Consider the following 27,920-nt stretch of genomic DNA (forward strand, 5'->3'; position numbering starts at 1 on the left):
GGGGGGGGGGGGGGGGGGGGGGGGGGAGGGGAAGGGGAGGGGGGGGGGGGGGGCCGGGAGGCGGTGAAAGCTGGGCTCCAGTGAGTGGCAGGAGCAGCAGCGCCTCAGTGGTCTCGAGACGGGAAAGAGGCGGGACTTCCGGAGGGCGGTCGGAAACATACGGAGGCAGGGCGCGAGGCGGCTTCTGGCGGGAGAGGGCGGGGACTCCTGGTGACGGGGAGGTCTTGGGAGAAGGTGAGGGCCCCCTGGGGGGAAGGGGCGCCTGTGGAGGGAGGACGGGGTGGTGGTGGTGGTGGTGGTGGTGGGCTGAGTCTGGCCTTGCTACCTTTTCCTGACCGAGTGACCCTAGACAAGTCACACCGTTCCTCTGGACCTCAAGTTTCTTCACCTGTAAAATCAGAAGATTGGCCCTTGCTTTTTGGAGGAGGAGACCTTGGCCATGTCATCGGGTCACTGACCATAGATTTGGCGCCAAAAGGGACTTTGGGAGGTCTTCGAGCCCCAAAATGATTTTGTCTGTTTTACATTAATTACATATGTACGTTTTTCTCCATTAGAACTTAAGCTTCTTGAGGGCAGGGGCTGTTTCATTTCCATCTCTTTCCCCCAGCACCAGGAACCCAGTAGGTGCTTACTAAATGCTCCTGGGACAGATGAGGAAACCGAGGCCCCCTCCACAAAAGCGGCCAAGGCTGCCGCGTGCAGTTTTTAACGGGGCCCCCGCAGCAGGATTCTCGTCTGTAAAACAGCAGCATTTATTGAGCGCCTGCTGTGTGCGGAGTTGGGCCAGATCATTTCCGAGGCCCCCAATAGCTCCAACTTTTCTGCCTCTGTGACCAACGTCGGCATCAGCGGTCCAGGCCGCGGCCCCGGCCCTGGCCCTCGGGAGGCTTCCTCGTGGCCTGCCCCCCGAAGACGCTTCCTTTCCCCCCCGCAGGTTGCAGCGGCAGCCCAGCCCCTGGAGAGATGCCGTACCTGGGCTCCGAGGACGCGGTGAAGGAGCTGAAGAGAGCGCTCTGTAACCCGCACATCCAGGCCGACCGGCCGCGCTACCGCAACGTCATCCAGAGGGTCATTAGGTACCAGCTGCTTTCTCTGCGCACCCCCCCCCCCCCCAGCTGGCCCTGGGTAATGAGGCACTGAAAACCAGGCGCTTCCTTTTAAGAATCTAATTGGGGAAACCACACATACACTCTTGAAGCAAACTTTGAAACCCCTACTGTTGTAGCTTTGGGAATTCTGTTTTTTATACTTTCATTGATATCTTGATTTTAGGCATATGACTCAGGGTGTGGATATGTCCAGTATCTTCATGGAAATGGTGAAAGCCAGCGCTACTGTGGACATTGTACAGAAGAAGCTAGTGTATCTGTATATGTGCACATACGCGCCCCTAAAACCAGACCTTGCTCTCCTGGCCATCAATACACTATGCAAGGACTGCTCAGACCCCAACCCCATGGTCCGAGGATTGGCCCTCAGGAGCATGTGCAGCCTTAGGTAAGTGTTCTCCCTGTCTTCTCTATGACCACTCTAGGCCTTCTCCCCAATCTAGTTTTCTGCTGGTATAATTAGGGAATCAAGGAGTGTGAAATAAAATTGACTTATTTGTGAACTTATTGCACTGGGGAAAATATTGTTGTCCCTTATAGCTACCACTGGTTTGGTTTAGAAAACACATATAGTACAGTTATATCAACGTGAGGTTTTCTTTTTCCATCCTTGAGGTCTGATTCCTTTGTTTTTGTTGAAGCCTTCTAAGTAATTGTAAACATGAACTTTTTGATGCTTCTCCTGTAGAATTCCAGGCAGAAATCACATAACAATGGCATTCATAGTTAGAAAAAGGTCTTCTTTGTTTCCTGGTTAGATGCACATTACCAGGTTTTGCACTGGAAAGTGTTCCCTTAAGCTTCTGTGATTCAAGTGTTGTAGGTACTTAATCAAGTTGGGATGGTATCTTCAAAGCCTGGCTGACTCCAGAATGTCTTGCATAGGATGCCTGGAGTACAAGAGTATATCCAACAACCTATTTTGAATGGCCTTCGGGATAAAGCCTCCTATGTCAGGAGGGTGGCAGTTCTTGGTTGTGCAAAGATGTATAATCTTCACGGAGACTCCGAAGTGGGTAAGTGGCAGTCCTTGCCATCATCGTATTTGTTGAGCATCCATGGTGTTTAGGGCAGAAAGAAATTTGAAAACTTTCTATGTGAAATACGATGAATGAGATTTGCTTCTGTGTGCTGGGGCCTTCAATAAGTATATAGTTCTTGGTGTTTTATGAGGTTAGAACCATCATGTATTTGAAGCCCAAGAGAGATCCTTAGCATTATCTACTTAGACTGACCTGGAGATAAGGATTTATTGCTTTACATTCTTTGGTTGCCACTTGCATTCTTGTAACAGGTTTTCTGCTGGGTGTGCCCAGATCTATTACTTATTTCCATTCCTGTGACTGAAGATTTTCTTCTTTGCTAGAAATTTTTGCTCTTCTGTGTTTCATTAATAGATGGCACCCTGGTGAATGAATTATACAGTCTCCTTCGAGACCAAGATCCCATTGTAGTGGTGAATTGCCTGAGAGCTCTGGAAGAGATCTTGAAGCATGAGGGAGGCGTTGTTATCAATAAACCCATTGCCCACCACCTCTTAAATCGGTTTGTATGTTGAGATGGGAGATTCCTATTGGTGGTTGTGCTGTGTTAAGGAGAGTACTTGAACAGTTTTCCTTGGGGGAGTGAAGAGGATCATAGTAATCAACTTCCCCACAATTTACTGGACGAAAAACCAGTTCTTTTCTTTGGGCTTTTCTGTCCATATACAGAGCATTAAGCAGGAGCAAACCCTGTGAGATGTTAGGACCCATCTTGTTTTAGAGCCATTATATATGCATTATTTTGCATCAGTGTTAAGGTTTATACCAGATAGCATTCTTCTGGAGGAAGAGGTATGGCCTTGTTTAAGAGGGATTCTGTACAGTATGAGTTTGTTGAAAGCTTTGTGTTCTTCCATCAGAATTTATTTTAAATGTTCTTCCCTGTTTTAAGCAGTTCATAAGACATGGGTGCAGAGAAGGAATTGTGCTTTTGCTGCCAAAACAGTAACTTTATTTTCTGTCTGGGGCAGAATGCCAGACCTGGACCAGTGGGGTCAGGCTGAGGTGTTGGGCTTCCTGTTACGCTACCAGCCCCGAAGCGAGGAGGAACTGTTTGCCATCCTCAATTTGCTGGACAGTTCTCTTCAGAGCAGCAGCCCAGCTGTGGTGATGGCAGCCACCAAACTCTTTCTTGTTTTGGCAAAAGAATTCCCCCATGTACAGACAGATGTGCTCGTTAGAGTCAAGGGGCCATTGCTGACCGCCTGTTCCTCAGAGAGCCGTGAGCTCTGTTTTGCTGCTCTCTGCCATGTGCGACGGATCCTACGTAGTCTGCCTGGCCACTTCAGCAGCCACTACAAAAAGTTCTTCTGCTCCTACTCAGAACCACATTACATCAAACTGCAGAAAGTTGAAGTCCTGTGTGAGCTGGTGAATGATGAGAATGTCCAGCAGGTGCTAGATGAGCTCCGGGATTACTGCACCGATGTGTCAGCTGATCTAGCACAGGCTGCCATCTTTGCCATAGGTAAAGTGTCTGCTGCTTCTCCCTCCTCTAGGGCCAGATGGGCCAGCTAGAAAGCTATGACCAGAGGAACATCAGAGACTCAAGGGCAAATTTCAGAGGTAACAAGGCTTTCAATAAAGAACTGGGTAAATGACTTACAATTGCTGATACCATATTAGTAAAGTAGGACCTATTCAGAACTAAACTCACCATATCCCTAAGGATAGGGATTTTAGATATTCCTCATTTTAAATGAACTCAGAATTTATAATATCTAGATATGGGGCTAGATATGCATTCTCCTGACCCTTAATCTTAGATTGTTTCCTGCTATACCAAACTCCCTAGAATTTTAAGGCAGAAGTATCTTGTGCCAAATGGTGGCACTTTTTGACAGTGCCTAGCACTGTAGTTCTAGCTGAACTGTTGCTCCTGTTGAACTAGTAGAAATACATGGACAAAAAGGAGAGGAGCTCAAATTTTAAAGCGTTAGGCATAGCATTAGGGGGATCCTCAGACATGGGGGGAAAATCTCTTGGTTTTTGTAAGGGAAAGGAGAGATGGATAATAGTGGGAGAGTAGGACCTGGAGTCAGGAAATTGCTATTGAGTACTATTAACAGGTACATTTCTAAGCTCTGCTGATCTGTGACGTCTAAAATGCCTCCAAACTGCCACCTTAAAATGCTTTTTTTTGGCTAAAGTCTGCAACTCATTTTTTTAATGAGAGACTGTTGCTCCCAAGAATCCCTAAGGTTATAGTGGGAATCAATGAAAAAATAGGATTTTTTTTTAAAGCAAAGTTCACTTTAGTCAACTTTGCTAGAATGCATCTGTATGATGACTCTAGCCTACTTGGTCTTTGGCTTAAAAGAAGGTTGTCCAGTGTTAAGATTCTTAGTCACTCACTTGGACTTTGTGATTATTTCATATTTTACAACTGCTTTTACCCTCCCTTCCTTGGTAGGTGGCATTGCCAGGACCTACACAGATCAGTGTGTTCAGATCCTAACAGAGCTGCTGGTGCTCAGGCAGGAGCACATCACCTCAGGTAATTGCTGTCTAGCTACATTCTTTGCCAATAATGTGGTTTTAACTATTCTAAAGAAAGGTGTGCCTAGGTGGAGATCCTGCAGTCGAGAACCTGCAGAATATAGGCTTTTTGCCCCTGATGGGTGTTGGGAAAGCTTCAGGCGTTCTCTTCCTGCCTTTGCTCTCTGTTCCATGCACAGAGGCTTCTTTCACTCTTCCAGGCATCCCTCAGCAAGTTTTTCATAAACACTTCATCCAGTCACTGCACAGAGTCATTCAGGTGTGGCCATGAATCCAGGAGCTTAGCTCAGCATCAACAGCCGGGGGAGGAGCCAAGCCCGAATCTTAGTGTTTCTCAAATGGAGGCCACACTATGCAGCCTTTTTTTCCTCCCCTTTAGATGAGGATATTGGTCTCCTGTTTATTTTTTTTAAGTTATCTGCCTATTTAAACTGTGGTTTTTAGACCAGTGATGCTTCATAAAATTGCTCAGGGATTCTCTGATTTGCTCTCTCTGTTTCCCTTGGGCCTTATATTAGAGGTATATGGAGCTCTGTGTCTCTTCTGAGTTCTTTATGTCTCTTAAAATGTCAATATTTTATCAGATATGTCAGAGAATATTAAGGAAGGTGTATGTAGCACAGGTCCCGGGTATGAATTTGCCATAGATGGCCCCGCTTGATCTTGTGCTCGTGTTTGGATTTCATTCTAGTCGTTTTTTTTCAAATGAGATAATATATATGTAAATGAAGTCAAATGAGGAAATATATAAAGCATTTTGCAAACATCAAAATGCTATGTAAATGGTAACTATTAGCTATCATTACTTCTTGGAACCATGACCAAAATGAAGAGTTATAATAGGATCCATTATTTCTTCTGCTTTGCCACCAGATTAGAATTAGTAATATTGTAATCTAAAGAAGATAACTGTCTTCTCTGACCTAATGGTAAAAAGACTAATGTTGGGAAATGTTTGCCTGGCAGGTGCTTCCAAGACAAGTAATTCCAGGAAAAATTCATTTTCTTTTTTTTTTTTTAAGTCCCAGAAAATTTTATAGAGCCCTTATAGAGCTTTGGTGTGAATGAATACCTGATTCTAGTTTGCTTTTATGTGTAAGACTTAAAATTTTTGTGGTGTTCTGTGTTTTGTGTTTTGCTGTAGCAGTGGTACAGACTTTCCGAAACCTAGTTTGGCTTTGCCCTCAGTGCACTGAGGCTGTGTGTCAGGCCCTCCCTGGCTGTGAGGAGAACATCCAGGATAGTGAGGTATAGTCTCAGCCTTATTTTCTCTGAGGAGGAGGGTGGGATGCTTGGGACTGTGCTCTCTGAGCTGGTATTGCAGCCCCTTCCCAACTAGGGTCTGAATAGGGTCTTTTAGAATCAATTGATATGTTTGAGTCACAAATAACTTGCTACAATTGTGCACTTGAGCAGTTTGGGGCCATACTGTTCTTCCTCTAAACTTTGGAAGTAATTTTAGTAAGGTAATTTAGTGAGGGAGCTATGTGGCATAGTGGATAGAATATAGTATGTGGAGTCAGGAAGATGTGAGCTCGAATTCTTCCTCAGATACTTACTGTCTGATCCTGGGCAAGTCATACCTTTTGCAGCCTTAGTTTCCTTATCTGTAAAATGGGATAATAATAGTACCTACCTTCCAGGTTGTTGGGAAGACGAAATGCGATATATGTAAAACACTTTGCAAACTTTATAGCACCATATAAACATTAGCTATTGTAATTGTCAGTGTCGTTAGTGAAGTTCATTTGACAGTCATTTGAAACATTAGAAAAATTAGGCACGTTGGCCTTGAAGTTTAGGAAACCATTCTGCCAAATAAGCCCAGGCTCGGGGAGTGTTGGCAGTGCTCTCCTACTTAGTCACTTCTGTGTGGTGCCACATCTGCCTCTTTACCGTCAGGCTCTAGTAGAGAGAATCAGCAACAGTAGCCAAACCTTCTAGAAGCTTATACATTTTCCCCCGGGCTGGGAGAGCCAGAGCTGACGATCATCTGTCCCTTTATGTCCAGCACTTTACAGGCCTCTTCTTACTTCCTCAACTCCTAGGGAAAGCAGGCGCTGATCTGGCTCCTTGGAGTACATGGGGAAACAATCCCGAACGCTCCATATGTGTTGGAGGACTTTGTGGAAAACGTGAAGGCAGAGACGTTCCCAGCAGTTAAGATGGAGTTACTGACGGCACTGTTGCGCCTCTTTCTGTCCCGGCCTGCTGAGTGCCAGGACATGCTGGGGCGTCTGCTATATTACTGCATAGGTAGGTCTCTTGGGAGGAACAGCACCTGCCTTGAGTCAACAGTGATAATCTCTGTGACTTTGACTTATCGGCAGAATATGTCTGGACTCTGAGAAGAAACTAGTTGTTCAGCCTTCTTGGCTATTCTTCCCTTTCTTTTTGGTTTTCCTTCCCCCTTCACTTTTACTTTTTTCATGTTTACATCAGAATGGAATATGTATAGCATGAGGATGGTAAGAGAATGTTAAAGTCATTTGCATTTCTTTGATTTTTCTCTCCCAGAAGAGGAAAAGGATATGGCAGTAAGGGACCGAGGGCTCTTCTACTATCGCCTTCTCTTAACTGGCATTGATGAGGTGAAGCAAATCCTGTGTAGCCCCAAGTCTGACCCTTCTCTTGGGCTCCTGGAAGACCAAGCAGAAAGACCCGTAAATAGCTGGGTCTCTGAGTTCAACACATTAGTGCCAATGTATAGCAAAGCATGCTGGGCAGCCATCTCTTCACCTCAGGTGCCAGAGCCTCGTGGCCCTGAACCTTCTGGCACTGGAGTTCTTTCTGCATCAGGTAAAGATTTTTAGGGGGGCTTAGCACCTATATCGTTACCATACCATGAGAAGACAGCTTTTATTATTTTTCTGGACTAGAAAAGTTCATCTAAGTGAAGCCACCAATGTACTTCAGAGTACTGCTTATTAAACATGTTTCCAAGGATGAAAAATGCCTTTTATTTTTAGAGATTTGGGCATTAAACACATACCATATATTGTTAAGCATGTCTGTTATAGAAAGTTCTGTTTCTTTTCATTTTAGGATCTTTAGTTTCAGAGAGCAAAGAGGAGCTACAGCCTCTGTCTGATTCTGGATCTTTCCTCCTGGTCCCTAATGGCCAACTCAATGCCGAGCAGTTTGAGAAAACTTGGCTAAGCCTGGAAGTGGCCCACCAAGAAGTTTTACCATGGCAAGGAGTAGCCCATCCTGACACCATCCAGACAGCTCTGCAAATGGTGAACATCCAGACCATTGCCCTGAGCAAGGCCGGTGTCCAGCCCTGGAAGGCCTACCTTAGCGCCCAAGATGATGCAGGCTGCCTCTTCCTAACAGAGTTGCTATTAGATCCTGAGCAATCGCAAGTGCACCTCTCAGTGAAACAAAGCCAGGCCAAGGCAGAGGCCCTGAATAGCTTTATTTCTGTATTAAAAACTGTGATTGGGACAATTGTGGGCATAAAATCTTGATAGATTCTTGTTGCCTTTGTAAAGAGGTATAAATAATGACCCAAGTTTATCATTTCTTTTTAAATTCCTTAATTTTGAATAATATTAGAAGAAAGGGAAGGTAGAAATCCAGGAATCAGGATTCTTGAATGATTTTTTGATCATTCTATTCTGCAGATGACTTCACATCTTTGCATTGGTGCTGTGAAGCTTTATTCTAGTAACAGATGTAGAAATAAAGTGTTTGGCATTTTAGGATCATGATATCTTAGCTCTGGAAGGATCTTCATCATTATCTTTCCAGATGCCTCATGTCATAGATGAGAAAGGCCTGGGGGAGGGATTGACCAACCCTAAACCACACATCTCATGAGTGGCCAAGCAAGGCCTGGAACCCAAGTTCTTGACCCAATCCTATTTTCTTTCATGCCTCAAAGCTGTTCCTTCGCACCAAGTGCTTGAGGCAGGCAGTGCACACTCCCCCAGTTTGTTGATAAGGGATGTTGCTGCTCAGAGAGGTGAAGTAACCCATCAGGTCATTAGGCCTTTTGACTCTTCTACTACACAAAGGAAAGCATAAAACCATTTTGTTGGAGGCTTGAGCATTGTTTCTAATTAGACATGCAGGTCTATCTAGAGCCAGGCTTTCATTTCATTAATGGATACTAATCTCCTTGAAGGCAGCAAAGTATTTAGATGCTCATAACTACTTTTTTTCCCCACTCTGTTTTTCATTATCAAATCAGTTGTATGAAAACATTAGAAATCTATCTGGATCATGGGTCCCATGGGTTAAAGGTATAGAAAGCTGTGTTTTTCATGTTTTGAATTGCTCAGAAAACAAAAGCCATAAACTTTAACCTAAATTATGAAGTCAAAGGTCATGCCAACCTAGTGCTGTTCTGGCAGCTCCCAAGCTAGAAAGACCTTAAGCGTATGCTGGTGGTGCTTTCAGCTAGTGAAGATCAGTCCAAGCGCCTAGAGGCCCAGCATCTCTCAAAACAGAGAGGCAATGTGAAGTGGGAAGTGCTGGATAGGAGAATTGGCATGAATCAGCCAGAAGTTACTAAGTTTGTATCTGTTTTTGTGCCAGGAACTCGGGTTCTGGGGACATGCAAAGAAAATGAAGCTGCTCTTGCCCTCAAGGAGTTTATGTTCTATTAGGGGAGACAACATGCACACAATATAACTATATACAAAGTAAATACAAGGTAATTTGGTGAAGAAAAGGCATTAGCAACTCAGGGTTATGCTTGAGCTTAGTTTTGAAGGAAATTGGGGGATTCTTGAAAGACGGGTGAAGAGGCAGTGCATTCCTGGCATGGGGAACGGCCCGTGCAAGAGATAGGAATGGTAAGAACCAGTTTGGCCAGGCTGATAAGTGTGGGAAGGGAGCACTGTATAATGGGCTGTGACCAGGCCATAAAGGCCTTTAAATGCTGAACTGAGGGGGTTCTGTTTCACTCTGGAGGTAATGAGGAGCTGGAAGAGTTCAGTGAGTGAGTGACTTGGCCAGAGCTGGGAAAACAAGTTTGCCCACTGTGTGGAGGACAGATTGGAAAGGGAGGAGCCTCAAGGCAGGGACATACATTAGAAGATGACTGGATAGTCTCGGAGGGGTGATGAGGGCTTAAATGGAGGTGTTGGCTTTGCCAGTGGAAGGGAGGGAACTGGTGCAGGAGACATGACAACCAATTGGATATGTGCTGTGAGAGGATGGAGTCAAGGACGGCTCCTGGGTTGTGAATCTGGCTGATTAGGAGACTGAGGGCATCCTGAGTAGAAACAGGGAAGTGTGGAAGAAGGGGTGGGTTTGAGGAAAAAGAGGAGTTCCATTTCAGACATGGAGTGTTTGAGATAATAGCCAGCATTTTATACATCCTGTCCATCTGGAACAGGAGCTAGGGGAAGAGGCTAGGACTGAACAGATTTAGGAGACAACTACTTAGAGCTGATAATTGAAGCCGAGAGAGCTGATGAGATCACCTAGAGAATTTAGAGAGAGGAGAGGGCCTTGGAGTATATACTGGGGGGGGGGGGTGTGTTATACATGATGATCCAGCAAAGTAGACAGAGAAAGAGCTCAGGCAGGCCAGAGTGGACAGTGTCACAAACACCCAAGGAGAGAGACTAGCAGGAGAGGGTGTTAGGCAGTGTGAAATGCTTCTCAGAGAGGTCAAGAAAGGTTAGGATTAAGCAAAAGCCATCTTCAGATTTTGTAATTAAGGTTTCATCGGCACCTTTGGAGAGATCGGTTTCAGATGAGAGATGAGGTCAGAATCCAGACTGACAAAGTTTGAAAAGTGAGAAGAGATGGGTGTGGTGACATCTAATCTGCTCCTGGGGGAAGCTGAGGCTCTGAATTTCTGAGCTGCACTTGGGCTAAAGCCGGTTGGGTGTCTGCACTCAATTTGGCACCAATATGGTGAACCTCCAGAAATGAAGAGAGGGCCACCAGACTGCCTAAAGAGTGGTTAAGCAGCCCATGGAAAAGACAGCAGGTCAAAACTTCCATGCCCATCAGTAATGGGATGAAGCTGCTGCATTTCTAACCTGGGTGAGATAGGAAGACCCAGTCTCAGAAGAGGGGGGCACAAAGAGGAAAATAGTAGAGGCAAGGAGAGTTTTTAGGAGCTTGGCTGTGAAAGAGAGAAAAAATATCAGGGGACGAAAGTGTTAGTGAATTGATTGAGAAAAAAGTAATTGTAATGTCAAACTGAAGAAACAATATAACTCAGCTATTGAATAATGATGAATTGACATTAATTATAGAAGTTTTGGGAAGTTAAAGCCCTATTTGGTTGCTTCCAGATAATAAAGAGGTACAGAAAATAGGGTACATTTAAATATGTATAAATTTGTATGTGTGTGTAAATATATATATCTACATATATACACTATATATATCAAATAGAAAAATGATCCAGAATAAAGACTGATTACTGTTCACTGCTACTACTTTATATTAATATATAAGGAAAGTAATCAAGCCTTAAATGACCTTTGGAGTTAATTCTTTAGTACTCCTCACAGGAATACCTTTGTTTGCCTGTGACTTTACTGTTGGAAATAAATAAACATTAACCTTTTTTTAATCTCTGAGGTTAGCTTATACTGTAGGAATACAAAGTTTCTTTTAGTATCGCCATCACTGAGTCAGTAAGCATCATTTAGTAAACATCTACAATGGGCAGAAACACTGGGAAGTTGTAGAAGTAATAAGCATAGTCCCTGACTTTGAGGAAGTTAAAATCTTTTAAATAGCCATATATAATTTTATCAATTAACATTTTCCACTTAGCACATCCACACAGCACTCTCTACATATGAAACCATACTTTTTCTTTTTAAAGAATTTTTATTTCATTTTTTCTCAATTACACGGAAAAACAATTTTTAACATGTTTTAAAAATAATTTTTGATTTCCAAATTCCTTTCTTCCCTCCCCCTTCTTGAGAAGGCAAGCACTTTGATATAGATTATATATGTGTAGTCATATAAAACATTTCCATATTAGGCATGTTGCAAAAGAGAAGACAAAAAAAAAACAAGAAAAGGAAAAACAGTGACAACTAGTATGCTTTGATCTGTATTCAGACTCCATCAGTTCTTTCTCTGGAGGTGAATAGCATTTTTCATAATACGTCCTTCAAAGTTATCTTGTATCATTATATTGCTAAGAATAGCTAAGTCATTCACAACTGCTAATCATATAATATTGCTTTTACTGTGGACAATGTTCTCCTGGTCTTGCTCACTTCACTTTGCACCGGTTCATATTAGTCTCTCTGGGTTTTTCTGAAATCATCCTGCTCATTATTTCTCATAGCACAATAGTATTCCATCACAATCAAATATCACAATTTGTTCAGCCATTTCCCAAATGATGGACATCTTCTCAATGTCCAATTCTTTGCCACCATGAAAAGAGCTGCTATAAATATTTTTGTACTATGTGACATTTTCCTTTTCCTTTGATCTCTTTGGAATACAGGCCTATTAGTGATATTACTTGGTCAAAGGGTATGTACAATTTGATAGCCCTTTGGGCATATTTCCAAATTGTTATCCAGAATGGTTAAATTAATTCAGAACTCCACCAATAGTGCATTAGTGTCCCAATTACCCTACATTCCAACATTTGTTATTTTCCTTTTCTGTCATATTAGCCAATGTGATAGGTATGAGGTGGTACCTCAGAGATGTTTTAATTTGCATTTCTCTAATCAATAGTGATTTAGAGCATTCTTTCATATGACTACAGATAACTTATTTCTTCTGAAAACCTCTTGTTCATATCATTTGACCATTTATCAACTGGGGATGATTCATATTTTTTATAAATTTGACTCAGTTCTCTATACATTTGAGAAATGAGGCCTTTATCAGAGAAATTTGCTGCAAAAAAATTTTCCCAAGTTTTTTGCTTTCCTTTTAACCCTTGGCTACATTAGCTTTGTGTAAAAAGTTTTTCATTTAATGTAATCATAAATTATCCATTTTACACCCTATAATGCTATCTATTTCTTGTTTGATCATAAATTCTTCCCTTCTCCATAGATCTGACAGGTAAAGTAGTCCATTCTCCCCTAATTTGCTTATGGCATCACCCTTTATGTCTACTCATTTTAATTTTACCTTGGTATATGGTGTAAGATGTTGGTCTATACCCAGTTTCTGCCAAATTGCTAGGAAGTTAAAATACAATGGGGTCATAATTATCTGCTTAGCTCTCTGCCCCTGTAACCTTTTAAACTTTGCAGCTAAAGCTGCTTTATATCTATGAATAACAACAATAATAGCATCTATATAGTGCTTTAAGTTTTCCAAAATGCTTTACATGCTATTTCATTTGATCCTTATAACAACCATAGGAGTAGGTACTTATTATTATTTCTATTTTGCAACTGAGGCAGCCAGAGATTAGGTAGCTTGCCCAGTATCACGTAGCTGATAAATGTCTGAGGCCAGGTTTGAGGTCAGTCTTCCTGAGTCCAGGGCGATCACTTTATGCACTGGGTCACCTAGCGTCCTAGTTTCAGCCCTGTCCCAGACTATGGGACCAATCCTACCACTGGATGGTAAAATGGAGTCTTAGATTAATAGATTGGGGCTTCAACCTTGCTATTTACTGCTTCTTCTCTGGCTTGCTTCTAGTAAGCTCTGATTTTTGCCTTATTCTTTGGAATCAAGTTCTGTCTTGTGTCCCTGAGTTTCAATAACTGTCCCTACTTTGCTTCTCTCCTTTATACACCAATTCCTCTAAGATTAAAGACATGCCTCTCCCCCATGTCGGACCTTAGAAAAGACTAGGATACAGCCTCTAAACTCCTGCTCCCTGCTCCTAGGTCTTTTAGGTCCAAGTCTGTCTCCTTACTGTTGATAAGCCTTCCTGATACAGATTTGATGCCCCTACCCCTCATGGCCTGTCTGTCTCTATACATCTCTCCACCTCCTTGTTCAACATATATCCTCTCATTAAATACTGCTTTTGTGACAGGGGATAGCCCCAAAAGTCCAAGTGAAAAAACTGACTCAACAGACCCATAAGGAAGTCATTTTCCTGCTTTATGCTCTTGTATCTTTCTTCACAATAACCAACCTTTACCCTAGTGTAGTTTGGCAGTTCATGAAGCCCTGAGAGTGTAATAAAAACCTTTTCTTTCTGAGTGTGGTAACAGGTGTTGAGCTGAAAAGACTTAGTAATTATTTGTATTTGTGTCCTACTTCTATGCCACAATAATTTCTGTGTTTAAATACATTGTGTTGGGGCAGCTAGGTGGTGCAGTGAATAGAGCACCGGCCCTGGAGTCAGGAGGACCTGAGTTCAAATCTGGCCTCAGACACTTAACACAAAAACTAGCCTTGTGACCTTGGGCAAGTAACTTAACCCCAATTGCCCTGCCTTCCCCCCCCTCCAAAAAAAGCAAATAAATAAATAAATACATTGTGTTCACATTCATCAAGATTTGTCACTCTCTGTGTCTCTTAAGACTATATGATTTAGAGCTGGAAGAAGCCTTAGAAGTCATCTACTTTTATCCTCTCATTTTACAGATGAGGAAACAGGTTCACAGAGATGGAAGGACTTGTCCCAAGGTCCAGCAGACAGTGAAGCTGCAGTCAAGAACTGAACACATCTTCTGTCTTTAAATCCAGCAGGCTTTCCCACTACATCATGGGACTACCACCTGATATTCAATAATGTTTTACACATTTTCAGGGTTTCCCCATACCTTAACTCATTTGGTGGATCATAGGATCATAGATTTGTGAGTGGAAGAAGACTCAGAAAAAATCTAGTACAAGCCCCTCATTTTACAGAGGAGGAAACTGAGGTCTACCAGAGGTCAAGTGATTTATCCAAAGTCATATGGGTGATAAGTATCAGATTTGTTGGGTCATTTTTCAATCATATCCAGCTCTTCATGACTCTATTTGGGATTTTCTTGGCAAAGATACTGGTTTACTATTTCCTTCTCCATCTTATTTTACAGATGATGAAATTGAGGCAAAAAAGGGTTAAGTGACTTGCCCAGGGTCACACAGCTAGTAAGTGTGAGGCTGGATTTGAACTCTGGAAGATGAGTCTTCCTGACTCCAGACCAGGCACTCTCTCCACTGGGCCACCTAAATGCCCCAGAAATCCTGATGCTATATACATACCAAAATATTCATAGTTGCTTTCTGTGGTGACAGAGAACTGGAAACAAAGTAGTTGAACTTGCAAACTTGGATTTGGTTGATATGTTATTTAGTTTTTCTGAACTGTTTTTTTTCTTCCTTTTCTTTATTTCTCTCTCCTCCTTCCTTCTTTCTTTTTATTCCTTCTTTTTAATTTGTCATATAAGAGATGGTTCTCTGGGAATGGAATGGATATGAGAAATGAGGGTGATATAAAAACAAAATATATCAGTAGAATTTTGATTAAGAAAATAGGTGTCCCTTATTGGAAAATGACTAAACAAATTATTGTATATGAATGTAATGGAATATTATCGTACCAAAAGAAATGACCAATATAAAGAATTCAGAAATTTGGGAAGACATGAAATTATTCAGAATAAAATAACCAGAGTCAGGAAAACAACATACATAATAACTAGCACAGTGTAAACAAAAGTATTAAAAAATGAAACAGTATTGTATAATTATAAGAATTGGCTCCTGAGAAGAATCGAATAAATTCCCCTCGTTTTCTTCTTTGGAGAGGCATAGCACCATGGATGTAGAATATATCATATACTATCAGATTTGGCTAATGTATTCGTTGATCTTATTGAAATGCTTCCCTTTTCCTTTTTTTTTTTTTTTTTTTGGCCAGGCAAGGGCTAGTAAAGATATATTTTGGGAAATAAAAAAACAAAAAGCATCAGTGAAATTAATTTTTAAAAATTCTTAGCAGCTAGGTGGTGCAGTGAATAGAGCACAGGCCCTGGAGTCAGGAGGACCTGAGTTCAAATCCAACCTCAGACACTTAACACAAAATTAGTGTGACCTTGGGCAAGTCACTTAACCCCAATTGCCCTCCAAAAAGCAAAAAAAAAAATTCTTAAAGGTTAAAAGGACAAAATATTGACCCTTAAAACATGGGAGCTAATAGTAAAAGTATACTCTACATGCTACACAAAAATGCCATGTTATAGTTGTGGAAGCATATAAGTGTCTCTTTTTTTAGTTTGAGTGAAGATATTAAGAATTAAATATTTCTCCAGTCTAAAAGTTCTTTCAAGACTTTTCGTTGTTTGAAAGTGTGTAGAAGTCCAAGAAGAGAAGGCCTTTCTTAGAGAAATAGCCTAAGGTCTATAATCTATGTTAATTCTTACCTAGTTGGGATCATTGCCTCCCTACAACCATGAAATGATTGGCCCACCTAAGGGCAGTATACTTTTTTGCATTCAAGGTTATGATACTGATCGATCACAAGAAAGAAGCCCATTCAGCCCTTGAGGGAAGTGGTCAGGGGGGAAATTGAGTAGTGACTGTTCTGGAATGTTAAGCTTCAACTTTATTTTAACATTTTATTATTATTTTTTCCTCATTTAAGATTTTCATCAATGTTACCTCAAATCATCTTGGGGTAGAGACATGTCAGAGGGGATAAGGGAACTATGCCAGTTTGGACATCTTTCTCTTTCTAAACTAGAAATTACTTGGCTATAAAATAATGCTAAATAAGGTTATTTCTTGTACCAAAAATGACGGATACCATACTAATATATATATATAATATTATATATTTTTTCTTTGATATAGTCCAGTTGTCTAGAGGATATCACAGTATTGGAACAATGGCTAAGAAGGAATAGAAAGGTAGTATGATATTATGGAAAGAGCATGAGCTTTGGAGTCAAAGGATATAGTCGAAAATACTAGCTTTGCTACTTATTACCTGTGTTAACATTGGATAAGTTACCTAAAATCTCTGATTTTAGACAGTTTCTTAATCTGTAAAATGAAGGCTGTGTCACAGATGATCTCTCTATAGTCCCTTCTACAATCCAAGGGGTCCCAAGGGCCATTCCTCCAACCAACATACTAGTGCAGTACAGTACAATGCACTGAGGAAAGATCCTTCTTCATGACATCAAGAATCTGTAAATTTGTTGGTCTGGCATTCCCTTCATAGATTCAGATTGCAATGTTTGTACCACATTTGAGAGCTGCCACACTTGGAAGATTTGTTTCTCAGTAGCCAGCTTGGCAATGAGTCTCTTTAGTACATCACTAGTAAAGTTGGTCTTCAGATGACCAATATAAAGTTGATCATGGGCTATATTTTTCCAGCTTCCTAGGAACTGTTAGAGTTTTCTCTAAGCTTGCATAACCTGCAAGAACCCAGGGGTCCCTCCAGGCCATGATGAAACACTAAACACTGGAAGACATACAAATATCAGTAATATAAAGGATGGTAACATAAGTAACATAAAGAGGATCCATATGGATGGACCCTCAAATTCCACCACAGAGTAGCTGGATTGTCCTTATACCAGAAGAGCCATCCATGAGATCTCTCAACTGGCTGCTATCCTTTTACCAACATTTCAGGTGTGAGATAGAGCCTGTACAAAGGTCTAGAGATGGAAGATGGAGAAGGCTGGTTTGCCTGGACAATAGACTGCACTCTATGAGGAGGAACGAAGGGTAGCATAATAAGATTGGAAAGGTAGATAAAAGTCAAGGTTGTTTAAGGACCAAACAGAGGAGTTTGCATTTGACCCTAACACAAACAGAGATAATAGGGAAGGAGTTATTGTAACTAAGTTACAGAAAACAAGCAATTTTTTCTATCATATAGGTACAGCCTAAAAGAACCAAGTATTAAGGTGTAGTAGAACATGAAGGACTTTGTAGAGAACATTTCAAAGAAGTCATTTAACAGACAGACTTTCTTATAGGAAATATTGCCCCTTATATAGTTATTTATTAATTTTTGTGCAACTAACAAGTGTGGAAATCAATGATAAGCAACTGGGGAGTTATTACAAAGACTTCCGGGTATTACATTAGCCTGGAAGGGAAGGTCTCAGTTCTGTTGCCAGGAAACTCATTTTGATGGGCAGGGCTCCAAGGAGATCTAACCAACTGTAAGTGGGAATTACCTAGAACAGGCAGAAAATACTTGCCAGTAGTTTCACTTCCAGTTGAAGTGAATGAACTCCATTTGATTAGGGGAAAGGCAACCACTCAGCAAACATCTCTAAAATGAAGACTCCCCAGACCTTTGAGGAACAAACCGAGTGCATTGTGGAATCCCTGCTCTCTGAATTCTTGGGTTTAACACCCGTGAAACAAGGCCGCAGCTTCCATGATGATGATGACGACGTTGTATATGAGCTTCAAGGCCCCAGTTTCCATGATGATGTCAATGCACTTAGGAGACAAGGCCTCTACTTACATAATGAAAATCTCCCAGATTTTGGTAAGGCTACCTGGGTAAGTAATGGCTATGGCTCTCTACTATAGAAACTGCATCCATCCCATGAGTAAACTTTCTCTATTAAAGCAGGTCAACCTCAGGAGTTTATAGTCTTAGAGAATGGCCTGGGGCACTGGGAAATTAACTGACTTGCCTTGGATTGCACAGACAGTGTATCAGAGGTGGTGCAGGGATGGCAATGGTCTTCCTTCCTCCGATGCCAGCTGTCTGTGCACTAGACACATCCCTCTTGGTTTTCTCCTTTGCATTGTCTCTCTGCTCCCTCCCCCTATTTTATTAGGAAGTTGTGTTGTTGTTCAGTCGTGTCCGACTCATTGTGACCCCATTTGTGGTTTTCTTGGTGAAGATACTAGAGTGGTTTGCCATTTCCTTCACCAGCTTCTTTTACAGATAAAGACATGGAGGCAAACAAGGTTAAGCGAATTGCCGAGGGTCATAGAGCTAGCAAGTGTCCAAGGCCAGATTTGAATTTAGGAAGATTCTTCCTGATTCCAGCTAGTACTGTATCCATTGCGCCACCTGGCTGTCCTATTAGGTAATAGAAAATTCTAGCTGGTGATCAATTTTTTTTTTTACACTAGGAAATTTACAAAAAGTAAAAATAGGCTACCAGCCAGCAAGAATTTTCTGTTTGTCATTGCCCAAAGTTTGGGTGAGTCTTGCAAATTAAGAGGGTTAAATTTGTTTCTCCCTTTGTGATAAGACACACAGTGGTAATTCAGTGAAGGGATTCTCTGTTGGTGGTGACAGACCATCCCACTATTATTAGGAGGGGGAATCCATGAAGGAAGAGTGCTAACATTATTTAAAACTATGAGAGTACTTACCCATTCCCTGAAGGTTGACTATACTTCCTTTGTCTTAGGTGAGCCAAGCTCTTTTGATGTGACAATCATTGCTGCCCGTCTTAGAATGCTAGGTGATCAGTTCAATGGAGAAATTGAACAATCTGCCAACAGAGTCATCCAAGAAGTTGATAAGGGACAGGTTAGATTTCTATCCTTGCCTACTATTCACCCCTTTGTTCTACTATAGCAATTCAAGGGAGAAAAGGTGAGACCCCAAATCCAGTCAATCCCTACTCTAAAGTCTCTGGAGCTAGGAATATGCTTAAATTAACCCAAAGCATCATAGGATTTCAGAACTGGGAAGGACCTCAGAGGCCATCTAATTTTTCCCATTTTGGTTCTTAAATTCATGTAATTCAGAGAGACTTTTCAGTCATTGCCAGCTGTGTAGGGGCCAACTGCAGATTGAGCTGGAAGGATGTTGTGGTCCTGCCATAGAACACTTCACAGACATGCTTCAGGATGCCCAATGTACACTATTTTGTTGTTCTTAGTGGCATGTTTGGTGACAGAGGGCATGGTGAAAGGACTATAAATCTTGCCAAATGGGGATTAAGTGAAGGAAGTGGGGATGAGATTTAGTAGAGAAGAATGAGAGGTTTTCGAATATTTGAAGGATTATTCTATGGGAAGAGACTTGTTCTAGCTGGCTATAGAGGGCTGATTTAGGACATGTGGGTATAAGAGTTAACATTTATGACACCCCTTTTGGGGGCAAAGAGCTTAAAAACAAAACCCAAACCTCTTTTTAAGAAGAATTCTGCATGACAACCCAGTTTTGTTTTGTTTCTTTAAAAGGAAGGACACCTTTTCTTTTCTCTATGGTTATGGAAGCAGTACAAAAGGAGAATACGTTTCAGATAAATTAGCAATGGAGTAAGGGATGAGAATTGACAGATCCCTGAAGCCATATCCTGTTATACATCAGTATACTAATTGGAATCAGGAGACAAGATTTCCCTTACTATAACTATGCATTGTTTCTTGCCCAACAGTGCAATGTCAATATTTCCTTGAAGATGCTGAAGACAGGGCTTGGAGAACTCCACTATTATAGTCAATCTCTGCCTAAGGCAGTGTTGGATATATTGTCTCAGCCCCCTTCCAGAAGCAGCAGAGTCCATTAATCTGGATGCCCACCCTCTGTTAAATGGCCTCATGAATTTTTCACTAACATATCCTGTGTCTTGACAACACCTTGCCTATACAACCTAACTATCTATCTTACAACCTCATCGCTCCACTGAAATTGGTTTCTCCAAAGTTACACATGATCTCTCAACTGCCAGATCTGATAATGGCCTTTTCTTAGTCCCCATTCTTGTTTATCTCTCTGTGGCATTAGACACTGCTGGTCACTCTCTCCTCAACTTGGATACTTTCTCCTTTCTGGGTTTTGGTGACATTGCTTTCTTTTGGTTTTCTTCAGTCTCCTTTGCTGGATCATCATCTGTATCCCTCTCCCTAATTATGAATGTTTCCCACAGCACTATCCTAGGACCACTTCTCTTCCCTGCTCTGTTTTCTCTCTTTTGGTGACCTCCTTAGCATCTCTATGCAGATGACTCCCACATTTCTGTATCCAGCCCTAGTTTCTCTCCCAAACTCCGGTCCCACATTACCAACAGCCTGTTGGGCACATCCAACTTCATGTCCTTTCATAATCTTAAAATAGACGTGTCCAGACCAGAACACATCATCTAAACTATTACTAAATTTACCCCTCTTCCAAACTTCCTTATTTCTGTCAAGAGCGATGCTCGCCTTCTAGTCATTTACATTTGAAATTGAGGAGACATCCCTGACTCCTTCCTCTGTCTATGTATCCAATCAGATGCCAAGGCTTATTAATTGACCTCCACCAAATCTTCCCCATCTTTTCCTTCTCTCCATTGACATGGCAACCACTCTTGTTCAAGCCCCTATCATCTCTCTCCTAGACTATTGCAATAACCTCCTAACTGGTCTCTCTGCCCTCAAGTTTTGCCCCACTCTAATTCACCTTTCACACAGCTGCCAAGATGATTTTCCTAAAGCATAGATCCTAATATATTATTCCCTTGCTAAATAGACTTCTTTAGTTTCCCAAAACACCCTTCTATCCACTCCCTTCGTGTACTTACCAGTCTAGCCAAAGTGGTCTTCATGTGATTCCTCACAACACTCTACCTCCCATTTTGGTACTTCACACTGTCTCTTGTGCCTCCGTTTTCCTTTCTTACCCCCATTTTTTAGAATGCCTAGTTTCATTCAAACCTCAGTTCTCAAGCACCATTTTCCACATGAAATGTTTCTTGATCACCCCACCTGCTAGTGCCTTGTCATTCCCTAATTAGTTTGCATTTATTTTCTTTATATTATGTATGTATATATGTGTACACACACAAACCTGTGATATCTACTTATCAATTGTAAGCTTCTTGAGGGCAGGAGTTTGATGTCTGTTTTTGTATCCCCAGTGCAGCATAGTGTCAGATGCATAGGAGAGACTTGATACATGCTTACTGATTTATTGATTGTTTTTCTCCAGGTAACTGCTGCATTACAGGACATAGTGAAATCACTCAGTCAGACGTGGTGTGCTCAAGAGCCTAGCCTTGCCTATGAGAGGGCCTTTCTGGCTGTTTCTGTGAAGCTACTTGAGGTTGTCTCCCACAAAATACGTCGGAGGGCCAGGCAGTTAGCTGGACCCATAAGGGATATGATCAATGAGAACATAGCTGTTCGACAGTATATCGAAGGGCAGGGTGGTTGGGTAAGTATTCTCTTTCATTTTGGTAGGCTTTAGTCTTCTGTTTGTACTGATAGCCACAGGTTTCCAATTTCTGCCCTCTACCCTATCACTAATTTCCTGGTTGTGGGATTATACAGACCTACTGCCAGAAGCTCTGCCTCTGTGTGGTTGGTTCCAAATGTGGATTTTTATACCCAGAGGTATGCCAGCAAATGTTTAATGAACTGGCTTTCTGGGGGAGAAAGTGTGCATGCAGTATGCCTTTTTGTTTTTCTTTAAAAGCAATTGGGATTAAGTAACTTGCTCAAGGTTACACGGCCAGTTATTTTGTGTGGGTGCCAAGTATCTGAGGCCGGAACTGATCCTGGGTCTCCCAACACCAGGGCTGGCACTCTTACTCACTGTGCCACCTGGGCGCCCCTATATGCTTTTAAATTTAATCTGTACTACTAACATTTTCTCTGTTATTTTCTTAAGTTTAAAAATCAACAAAATAATAAATCAAGCCTGGATTTGTAGTGTTTACTGATTGCCAAGAAATAAATGTTCACACTGAAAATTTAACAGCCAGCTAGCTTCCTTGAGCTGGTTTGACTGGGATCCCCATTGTAAATACATACATATAGGCATAGATATATTTATGTACAGATACACAGATGTATATATATATATACATATATATATCCATACACACATGCATATATAACTACTACTGTTTGTTCATCTATGTATGTGTATGTGTGTGTATCTGTACCTATCTATAACATGTGATTTCATTGGTATAGGGAATTATTGGGTGAAGAAATGCCTACTATTGATACAGGTCATCACCTCTTCAATTTATAATCTTGGGAAGTTGCTTAGAGCATTGAGAGCTGCCCATGAATCACAGAGCAAGTATGTGTCAGAAGCAATATTTGAACCCAGGTCTCCAAAGCCAGCTCCCTATGTCTGCCTCTATAGGGAATTAATTTCCTTTCTACATGTGGATTATCTAATTTGTGAATTATATGTAGCACATTTAAATTTCCTTTTGGTTTCCTCCTATCCTTTAGCAAATTCCCTAACCATCTTCCACCACCAACTGATGTGTTATTAGGGAATGCAGACTAATTTGAAGGTAAAACTAAGCAAAAGAAAACCCAAGACATTTGAAAGGCTGGAAAAGTAATTATACAGTGCATAATTCAGTCAAATCTAAATTATTTTTGCATAATCTTTTCTTTGGGATGATCTGAAACACTGTTCCCCTCCATTAACACAGCTTATCAAAGGTCCCTTTAAGAGGTATATTTTCCACAATTGATTCTGAGCTACTGGAGAGAAGGGAGCATAATGAAATTTCTAAATTTCTCTTTTAAAAGTTTTTGAGCAATGAAATCCATCTGACTTTAGGGTTTTTATTTCTTTTGCAGGAGAATCTGAGACCAGTTTCCAACTGACCATCATCTAAACCTTGACTGGCTGATTGAACATTCTCTGGTTAAAAAAAAGAAAGAAAGAAAAATACATACAAAAGATAAAAGAAAGATAAATACACATAAACATACATTTGTTCAACACTTTAATTTTAGCTAAGTGGAATTACTCTTCTACAGATTCCTGTGGGTATGAAGCAAATTCCTGATACCCACAGGCATTTTGCAGTCTTCGTTTTTATTTACAAACTGACAAAAATAGATCTTCAAGACTGAAAGGAAGTAATTCTTAATAGAAGAATTTCAGGTACTGTGACTCAATTTGTCAGAGAGACTTTGGGAGAGAGAGATTCTCATATTACACCCTATAGATAAATGGCTATTTATAACATCAGCCTTGCCCCTTGATTTGAGTTTTTATACTATTTCACTGATTTTATATCCAAAAGAATTTCTGGGAAATCTATCAGATGATACTTCCCCTATTTTATTATTATTTTTTTAAAGCAATTGGGATTAAGTAACTTGCTCAAGGTTACATGGCCAGGTGTTTCTGGGTGGGTGCTAAGTGTCTGAGCCTGGATTCGATCCCAGGTTATCCCGACTCTGGGGCTGGTGCTCTTACTCTCTGTGCTACCTGGCCTCCCCTACTTCCCCTATTTTAAAAAATTTAAAAAATATTTTAAAAATTAATTTGGGATTGGGACATGTAATTTCATTGATGTACAGAACTCAGACTTTAACTCTGCCCTCCATGTACTCTATGATCCAATAATACTGGTTTCCTTGGTTTTGCTTGAACAAAATACTATGTCTCCTGACTTCATGTATTTTCTTTTTTAATTAAATTTTATTTTTTCCATTTAATCTACATCTTCCCTCACTCTTTCTCTCTTTTCCACCTCCACTGGAAAAAAAAAAACCTACGATAAATACACATAGCCAAGCAAAATATATTTCCACATTGGCCATGCCCATAAATGAGTGTCTCACTCCATATATCTCCACATACATTAAGTAGCATTCTAAATCACTGGTCCTTTAGAGTTGTTTGATTTTTTTCATTTATTAAGTCTTTCATCATTGTTCACATCTACAATATTGTTTTTATGTAAAAACTGTTCTCCTGGTTATGTTCATTTCACTCTAAGTTCAAAGTGAGGTACAAGTGATACCTGTTTTCCTTACTTTTTGGTTGGCTGTATATAGACTTGTACTTGTGCCCCCCCCCCCATTATGGGAGATAATAAGTTTTCCCTTGTTGAATGCAGCTGACTTTGCTTGACCCCAGAGATGCAAATTGAGAGTGATCAAAACCAGTTTAAAGGATAAAAAGATGAAAACCTGTTTAAAAAAAAAATGTTGAAAGCAGACATCAGAAGGGGCTACCTGACTTTGATCTCAACTAACCCCATGATTGGAGCAGGTCTAAACCGGTTTCCCTGTTGCTCCACTTGGAGCCCAAGCCTGCTGTTGTGATCAGATGTCACCCCCTCCTCCCCCCCAACCTCCTCCACACTTCTCTGTGGACTTTCAGTTTTTATGTAAACCAACTTGTGTAACAGTTTCTCCCGGCTGTGCCTCTCATGAGACTCCCTCCCTGTTGAAATGTGTATTTAACCCTGCACCTCTCTCCTCTGCTTGGGCACTCCAGTACCTGATCCTGTCTGGTGACCCCAAATTGGAATTCCCTTCTCTCCACTAATGACCCTTTTCTAGGTTTGTGTCTTGGATATCCATGCCCTCATAATAGCCATTTACCATTTTTAAAAAGTCATTTTTTCCAGTTATCTACTCTGAGTCTGGGATCATAGCTCCTCTGGGAAAGCTGCATGAATTGTTGTCCTAGGCAGGGGACTGAGTGTATGATCAATCTGTGCAATGCTCTGAACAGGCTCTGGGCAGTGAGTCCATGCTTAGCTGTCTATAATAGGTACTATTATTTCTTTTCTTCTCAAATAGACACTTCTTAACTCTCCATGGTATAGCTTCCAACCTCATCATTTGACTGAAACTGTTCTCTCCAAAGTTACCAATGATCTTTTAATTGCTAAGATTAATGGCTATTTCTCAGTCTTTATCCTTCTTGACCTCTTCACAGCCTTTGACATTGTGTTCATCTTCTTTAACTTAAAACTTTCTTCACTCTAGGTTTTCATGGAATTTACTCTCTTGCTTCTCCTCCTACTTGTTTAATCGCTTCTTGGTCTTCTTTGTTGGATCTTCATTTAGGTCACATCCACTGTTACCCAGGGCTTTGTCCTATGACCTTTTTTCTCCTACTTCAGTAGTATTTTACTTGGTGATCTCATCAGTGCCAATGGATTTAATTATCATTTCCATGCTGATCATTCTCAGATCTTCTTATCTGACTCTAACCTCTCTCCTATCCTCCAGTCTTGCATGGATAACTAGCTAAAGGACATCTTGAATTGGATGCCCCATGGACATCTTAAACTCAACATGCCCAAAACGGAACTCATCATCTTTCTCCCCAAGCTTCTAGGATACCAGGGCAGTTTTCCTTGAAAACTTCTTGAAATATGATGTCTATGGGGAGGCTAGGTGGCACAGTGAATAGAGCACCAGCCCTGGAGTCAGGAGAACCTGAGTTCAAATCCAGCCTCAGACTCTTGACACACTTACTAGCTGTGTGACTTTGGGCAAGTCACTTAACCCCAATTGCCCTCCAAAAAAAAAAGCAAAAAAAAATATGATGTCTATGCTCTTTCATTGATCATGGCTTTCAGGTAGTCCAAAAATTCTTAAATTATCTCTCCTCAATCTGTTTTCCTGGTCAGTTGTTTTTCCTATGAGATATTTAATATTTTCTTTTGTTTTTTTCATTCTTTTGACTTTTTATTGTTTCTTGATGTCTCATTTTCTTCAGTGAATTTTTGTACCTCCCTTTCCATTTGGTAAATTATACTTTTTAAGGAGTTTTCTTCAGTGAGCATTTGTACCTCTTTTTCCATCTGGCCAATTCCATTTCTTAAGGAGTTTTTCTCTTCAGTGAATTTTTGTACCTTTTTTTTTCCATTTGGCTTATTCTATTTTTTGAGGTATTATTTTCTTTATTATTTTTTTGTGTTTCCTTTACCAAGCTGTTGACTTTTTTGTCTTGATTTTATTGAATCACTTTCTTTTCCCAGCTTTTCCTCTACCTCTCTTACTTGATGTTTAAATCCTTTTTGAGCTCTCTCAGGGCCTAAGACTAATTAACTTCTTTTTTTTTTTTTGAGACTTTGCATGTAGTTCCTTTGATTTCATTGTCATCTTTTGAGTTTATGTTTTACTCTTTCCTGTCACTATAGTAACTTCCTGTGGTCAGCTTCTCGCTTTTATGTTGTTGTTTGTTCATTTTTCTGGTCTATTTTTGACTTTTAACTCTGCTCCTGGGATGGAGAGGGCACTGTCCTAAGCTTTGGATTTTTCATGCTGCTATTTTCAGAGCTAGTTCTAGGAGTGTGTAAGTTTTCAAGTCTTTCAAGGGGGCATGATCTAAGGAGAGGTGTGGTACTGCTCTTCTGGTCTGTGAGTGACCACAAATGCTCTTTTCTGCCCTGGAACTGACCCCTTAATAAACAGAATAAAAAGAATTGTCCTGTTATGAAGAATTATTCTGTTATTTATTTTTATTTTTTTTGGCAGGAGGGAAGGCAGGGCAATTGGGGTTAAGTGACTTGCCCAAGGTCACACTACTAGTAAGTATTAAGTGTCTGAGGTCGGATTTGAACTCAGGTCCTCCTGACTCCAGGGCCAGTGCTCTATTCACTGTACCACCTGGCTGCCCCAGAATTGTTCTGTTATTAAGGGGATTTGTTCTGTGAGGTTTGGATTCAGTCAAAGGGTCGTACTTGAGGACCTAGAGGGCCATATGTGGTCTCAAGACTGTAGATTTCCCACCCCTGCAGTCTAGTCCTTCATCTGTACCTGCTTACTTGGCATTTTGCCCTGCATATCTTACTGGCACCTGAAAAACATCTTCCTATGTTCTGTGAACTATTGTCCTAGACAAGAAACTGAAGACTTTAGTCAGGCACAACAGCTCAGTCATTTAAGAAGATGGTGTTTGACAAGGAGATATGAATGTCTGGATCATATCTAAAAATATAAGAATACCAAACTCTTAGCCAGGAATTAAGTACAACTAACAAGGGTTGGCGAAGAAAAAGAATATTTATTTGGAGTCTAAAATAACCTTAAACTGGAAAGAAGGAGGGGGGATATGAACTTCAAGGTCACATGATTAATAGGATTGAGGACTAGCCATTTTCTCTGAGCCTCATGGACCTCTTAAAACTCCCCAAACCAAGAATTATGCATAAAAAGTAAAGTAATTGTTGCAGTCTCCATAGACTAAGACACCAAGAACCCTAATGAAGTAATAACCTCACAAATTAACAGCAGAGAAGGCTAATCCTTAATGTTATGGGAATTTTTAATTCCCTTTTATTATTTTTTATTATTCAGGGCTCAGAGCCATTCCTCCTTCAACTTTTGGTTAATTAAAAGTTTGTTTTCTATTAATATTAACCTCATCTGACAAAAACCTGGAATAATAATGGTAAGGGAAGAAAGTTTGATAGTTGTTCATAAAAGCCAAAAGGGAGTTTGAGCTTCTCAAAGTGATTTAGTTCTTTGATTGCTCCCCTAGTTTACTGTGTAAGGAAAGAAGGATTTCCCTGATGCCAGTGTTCTTGGCTATCTTTTTTTTCTTTTTCTTTTTTTGGAGGGGGGGAGCAGGACAATAGGGGTTAAGTGACTTGCCCAAGGTTCACACAGCTAGTACGTATTAAGTGTCTGAGTCTGGATTTGAACTCAGGTCCTCCTGACTCCAGGGCTGGTGCTGTATTCATTGCGCCACCTAGTTGCC

At 40.9% G+C, this 27,920-nt stretch overlaps 2 protein-coding genes across 7 annotated transcripts in view; both read left to right on the top strand.

Moving 5' to 3' along the window:
* The window catches only part of AP4B1 (adaptor related protein complex 4 subunit beta 1), a 14,883-nt gene extending 590 nt beyond the window's left edge, over nucleotides 1-14,293 (top strand). Inside the window, exons 1-12 of one of the 5 annotated variants that reach the window (XM_069090314.1) lie at nucleotides 124-234; nucleotides 938-1,079; nucleotides 1,276-1,500; nucleotides 1,998-2,128; nucleotides 2,510-2,657; nucleotides 3,127-3,623; nucleotides 4,569-4,652; nucleotides 5,799-5,902; nucleotides 6,703-6,910; nucleotides 7,172-7,453; nucleotides 7,700-7,893; nucleotides 14,162-14,293. In XM_069090314.1, the coding sequence (XP_068946415.1) occupies nucleotides 967-1,079; nucleotides 1,276-1,500; nucleotides 1,998-2,128; nucleotides 2,510-2,657; nucleotides 3,127-3,623; nucleotides 4,569-4,652; nucleotides 5,799-5,902; nucleotides 6,703-6,910; nucleotides 7,172-7,453; nucleotides 7,700-7,893; nucleotides 14,162-14,257 (2,082 nt within the window). In that variant the 5' untranslated portion in view covers nucleotides 124-234; nucleotides 938-966 and the 3' untranslated portion in view covers nucleotides 14,258-14,293. The other 4 variants (XM_069090310.1, XM_069090313.1, XM_069090311.1 and 1 more) reach the window with 4 other exon arrangements.
* Nucleotides 14,294-17,652: 3,359 nt separating this feature from the next.
* BCL2L15 (BCL2 like 15) lies at nucleotides 17,653-26,661 on the top strand. 2 transcript variants are annotated; one of them, XM_069090317.1, is made up of 4 exons: nucleotides 17,654-18,026; nucleotides 18,910-19,031; nucleotides 21,423-21,647; nucleotides 23,042-26,661. In XM_069090317.1, exons 1-4 carry the CDS (start codon nucleotides 17,810-17,812, stop codon nucleotides 23,066-23,068), a joined length of 591 nt encoding a protein of 196 aa, XP_068946418.1. In that variant the 5' UTR covers nucleotides 17,654-17,809; the 3' UTR covers nucleotides 23,069-26,661. The 2 variants fall into 2 exon arrangements, with proteins under 2 accessions (XP_068946419.1, XP_068946418.1); XM_069090318.1 differs by lacking the exon at nucleotides 18,910-19,031 and having other exon boundaries at nucleotides 17,653-18,040.
* The last annotated feature ends 1,259 nt before the right edge of the window (nucleotides 26,662-27,920 follow it).

Source organism: Petaurus breviceps, unplaced genomic scaffold (assembly GCF_028583685.1).
Source record: "Petaurus breviceps papuanus isolate PSGF00001 unplaced genomic scaffold, PetGlider_PUasm1.0 186, whole genome shotgun sequence".
Taxonomy (NCBI): Eukaryota; Metazoa; Chordata; class Mammalia; order Diprotodontia; family Petauridae; genus Petaurus; species Petaurus breviceps.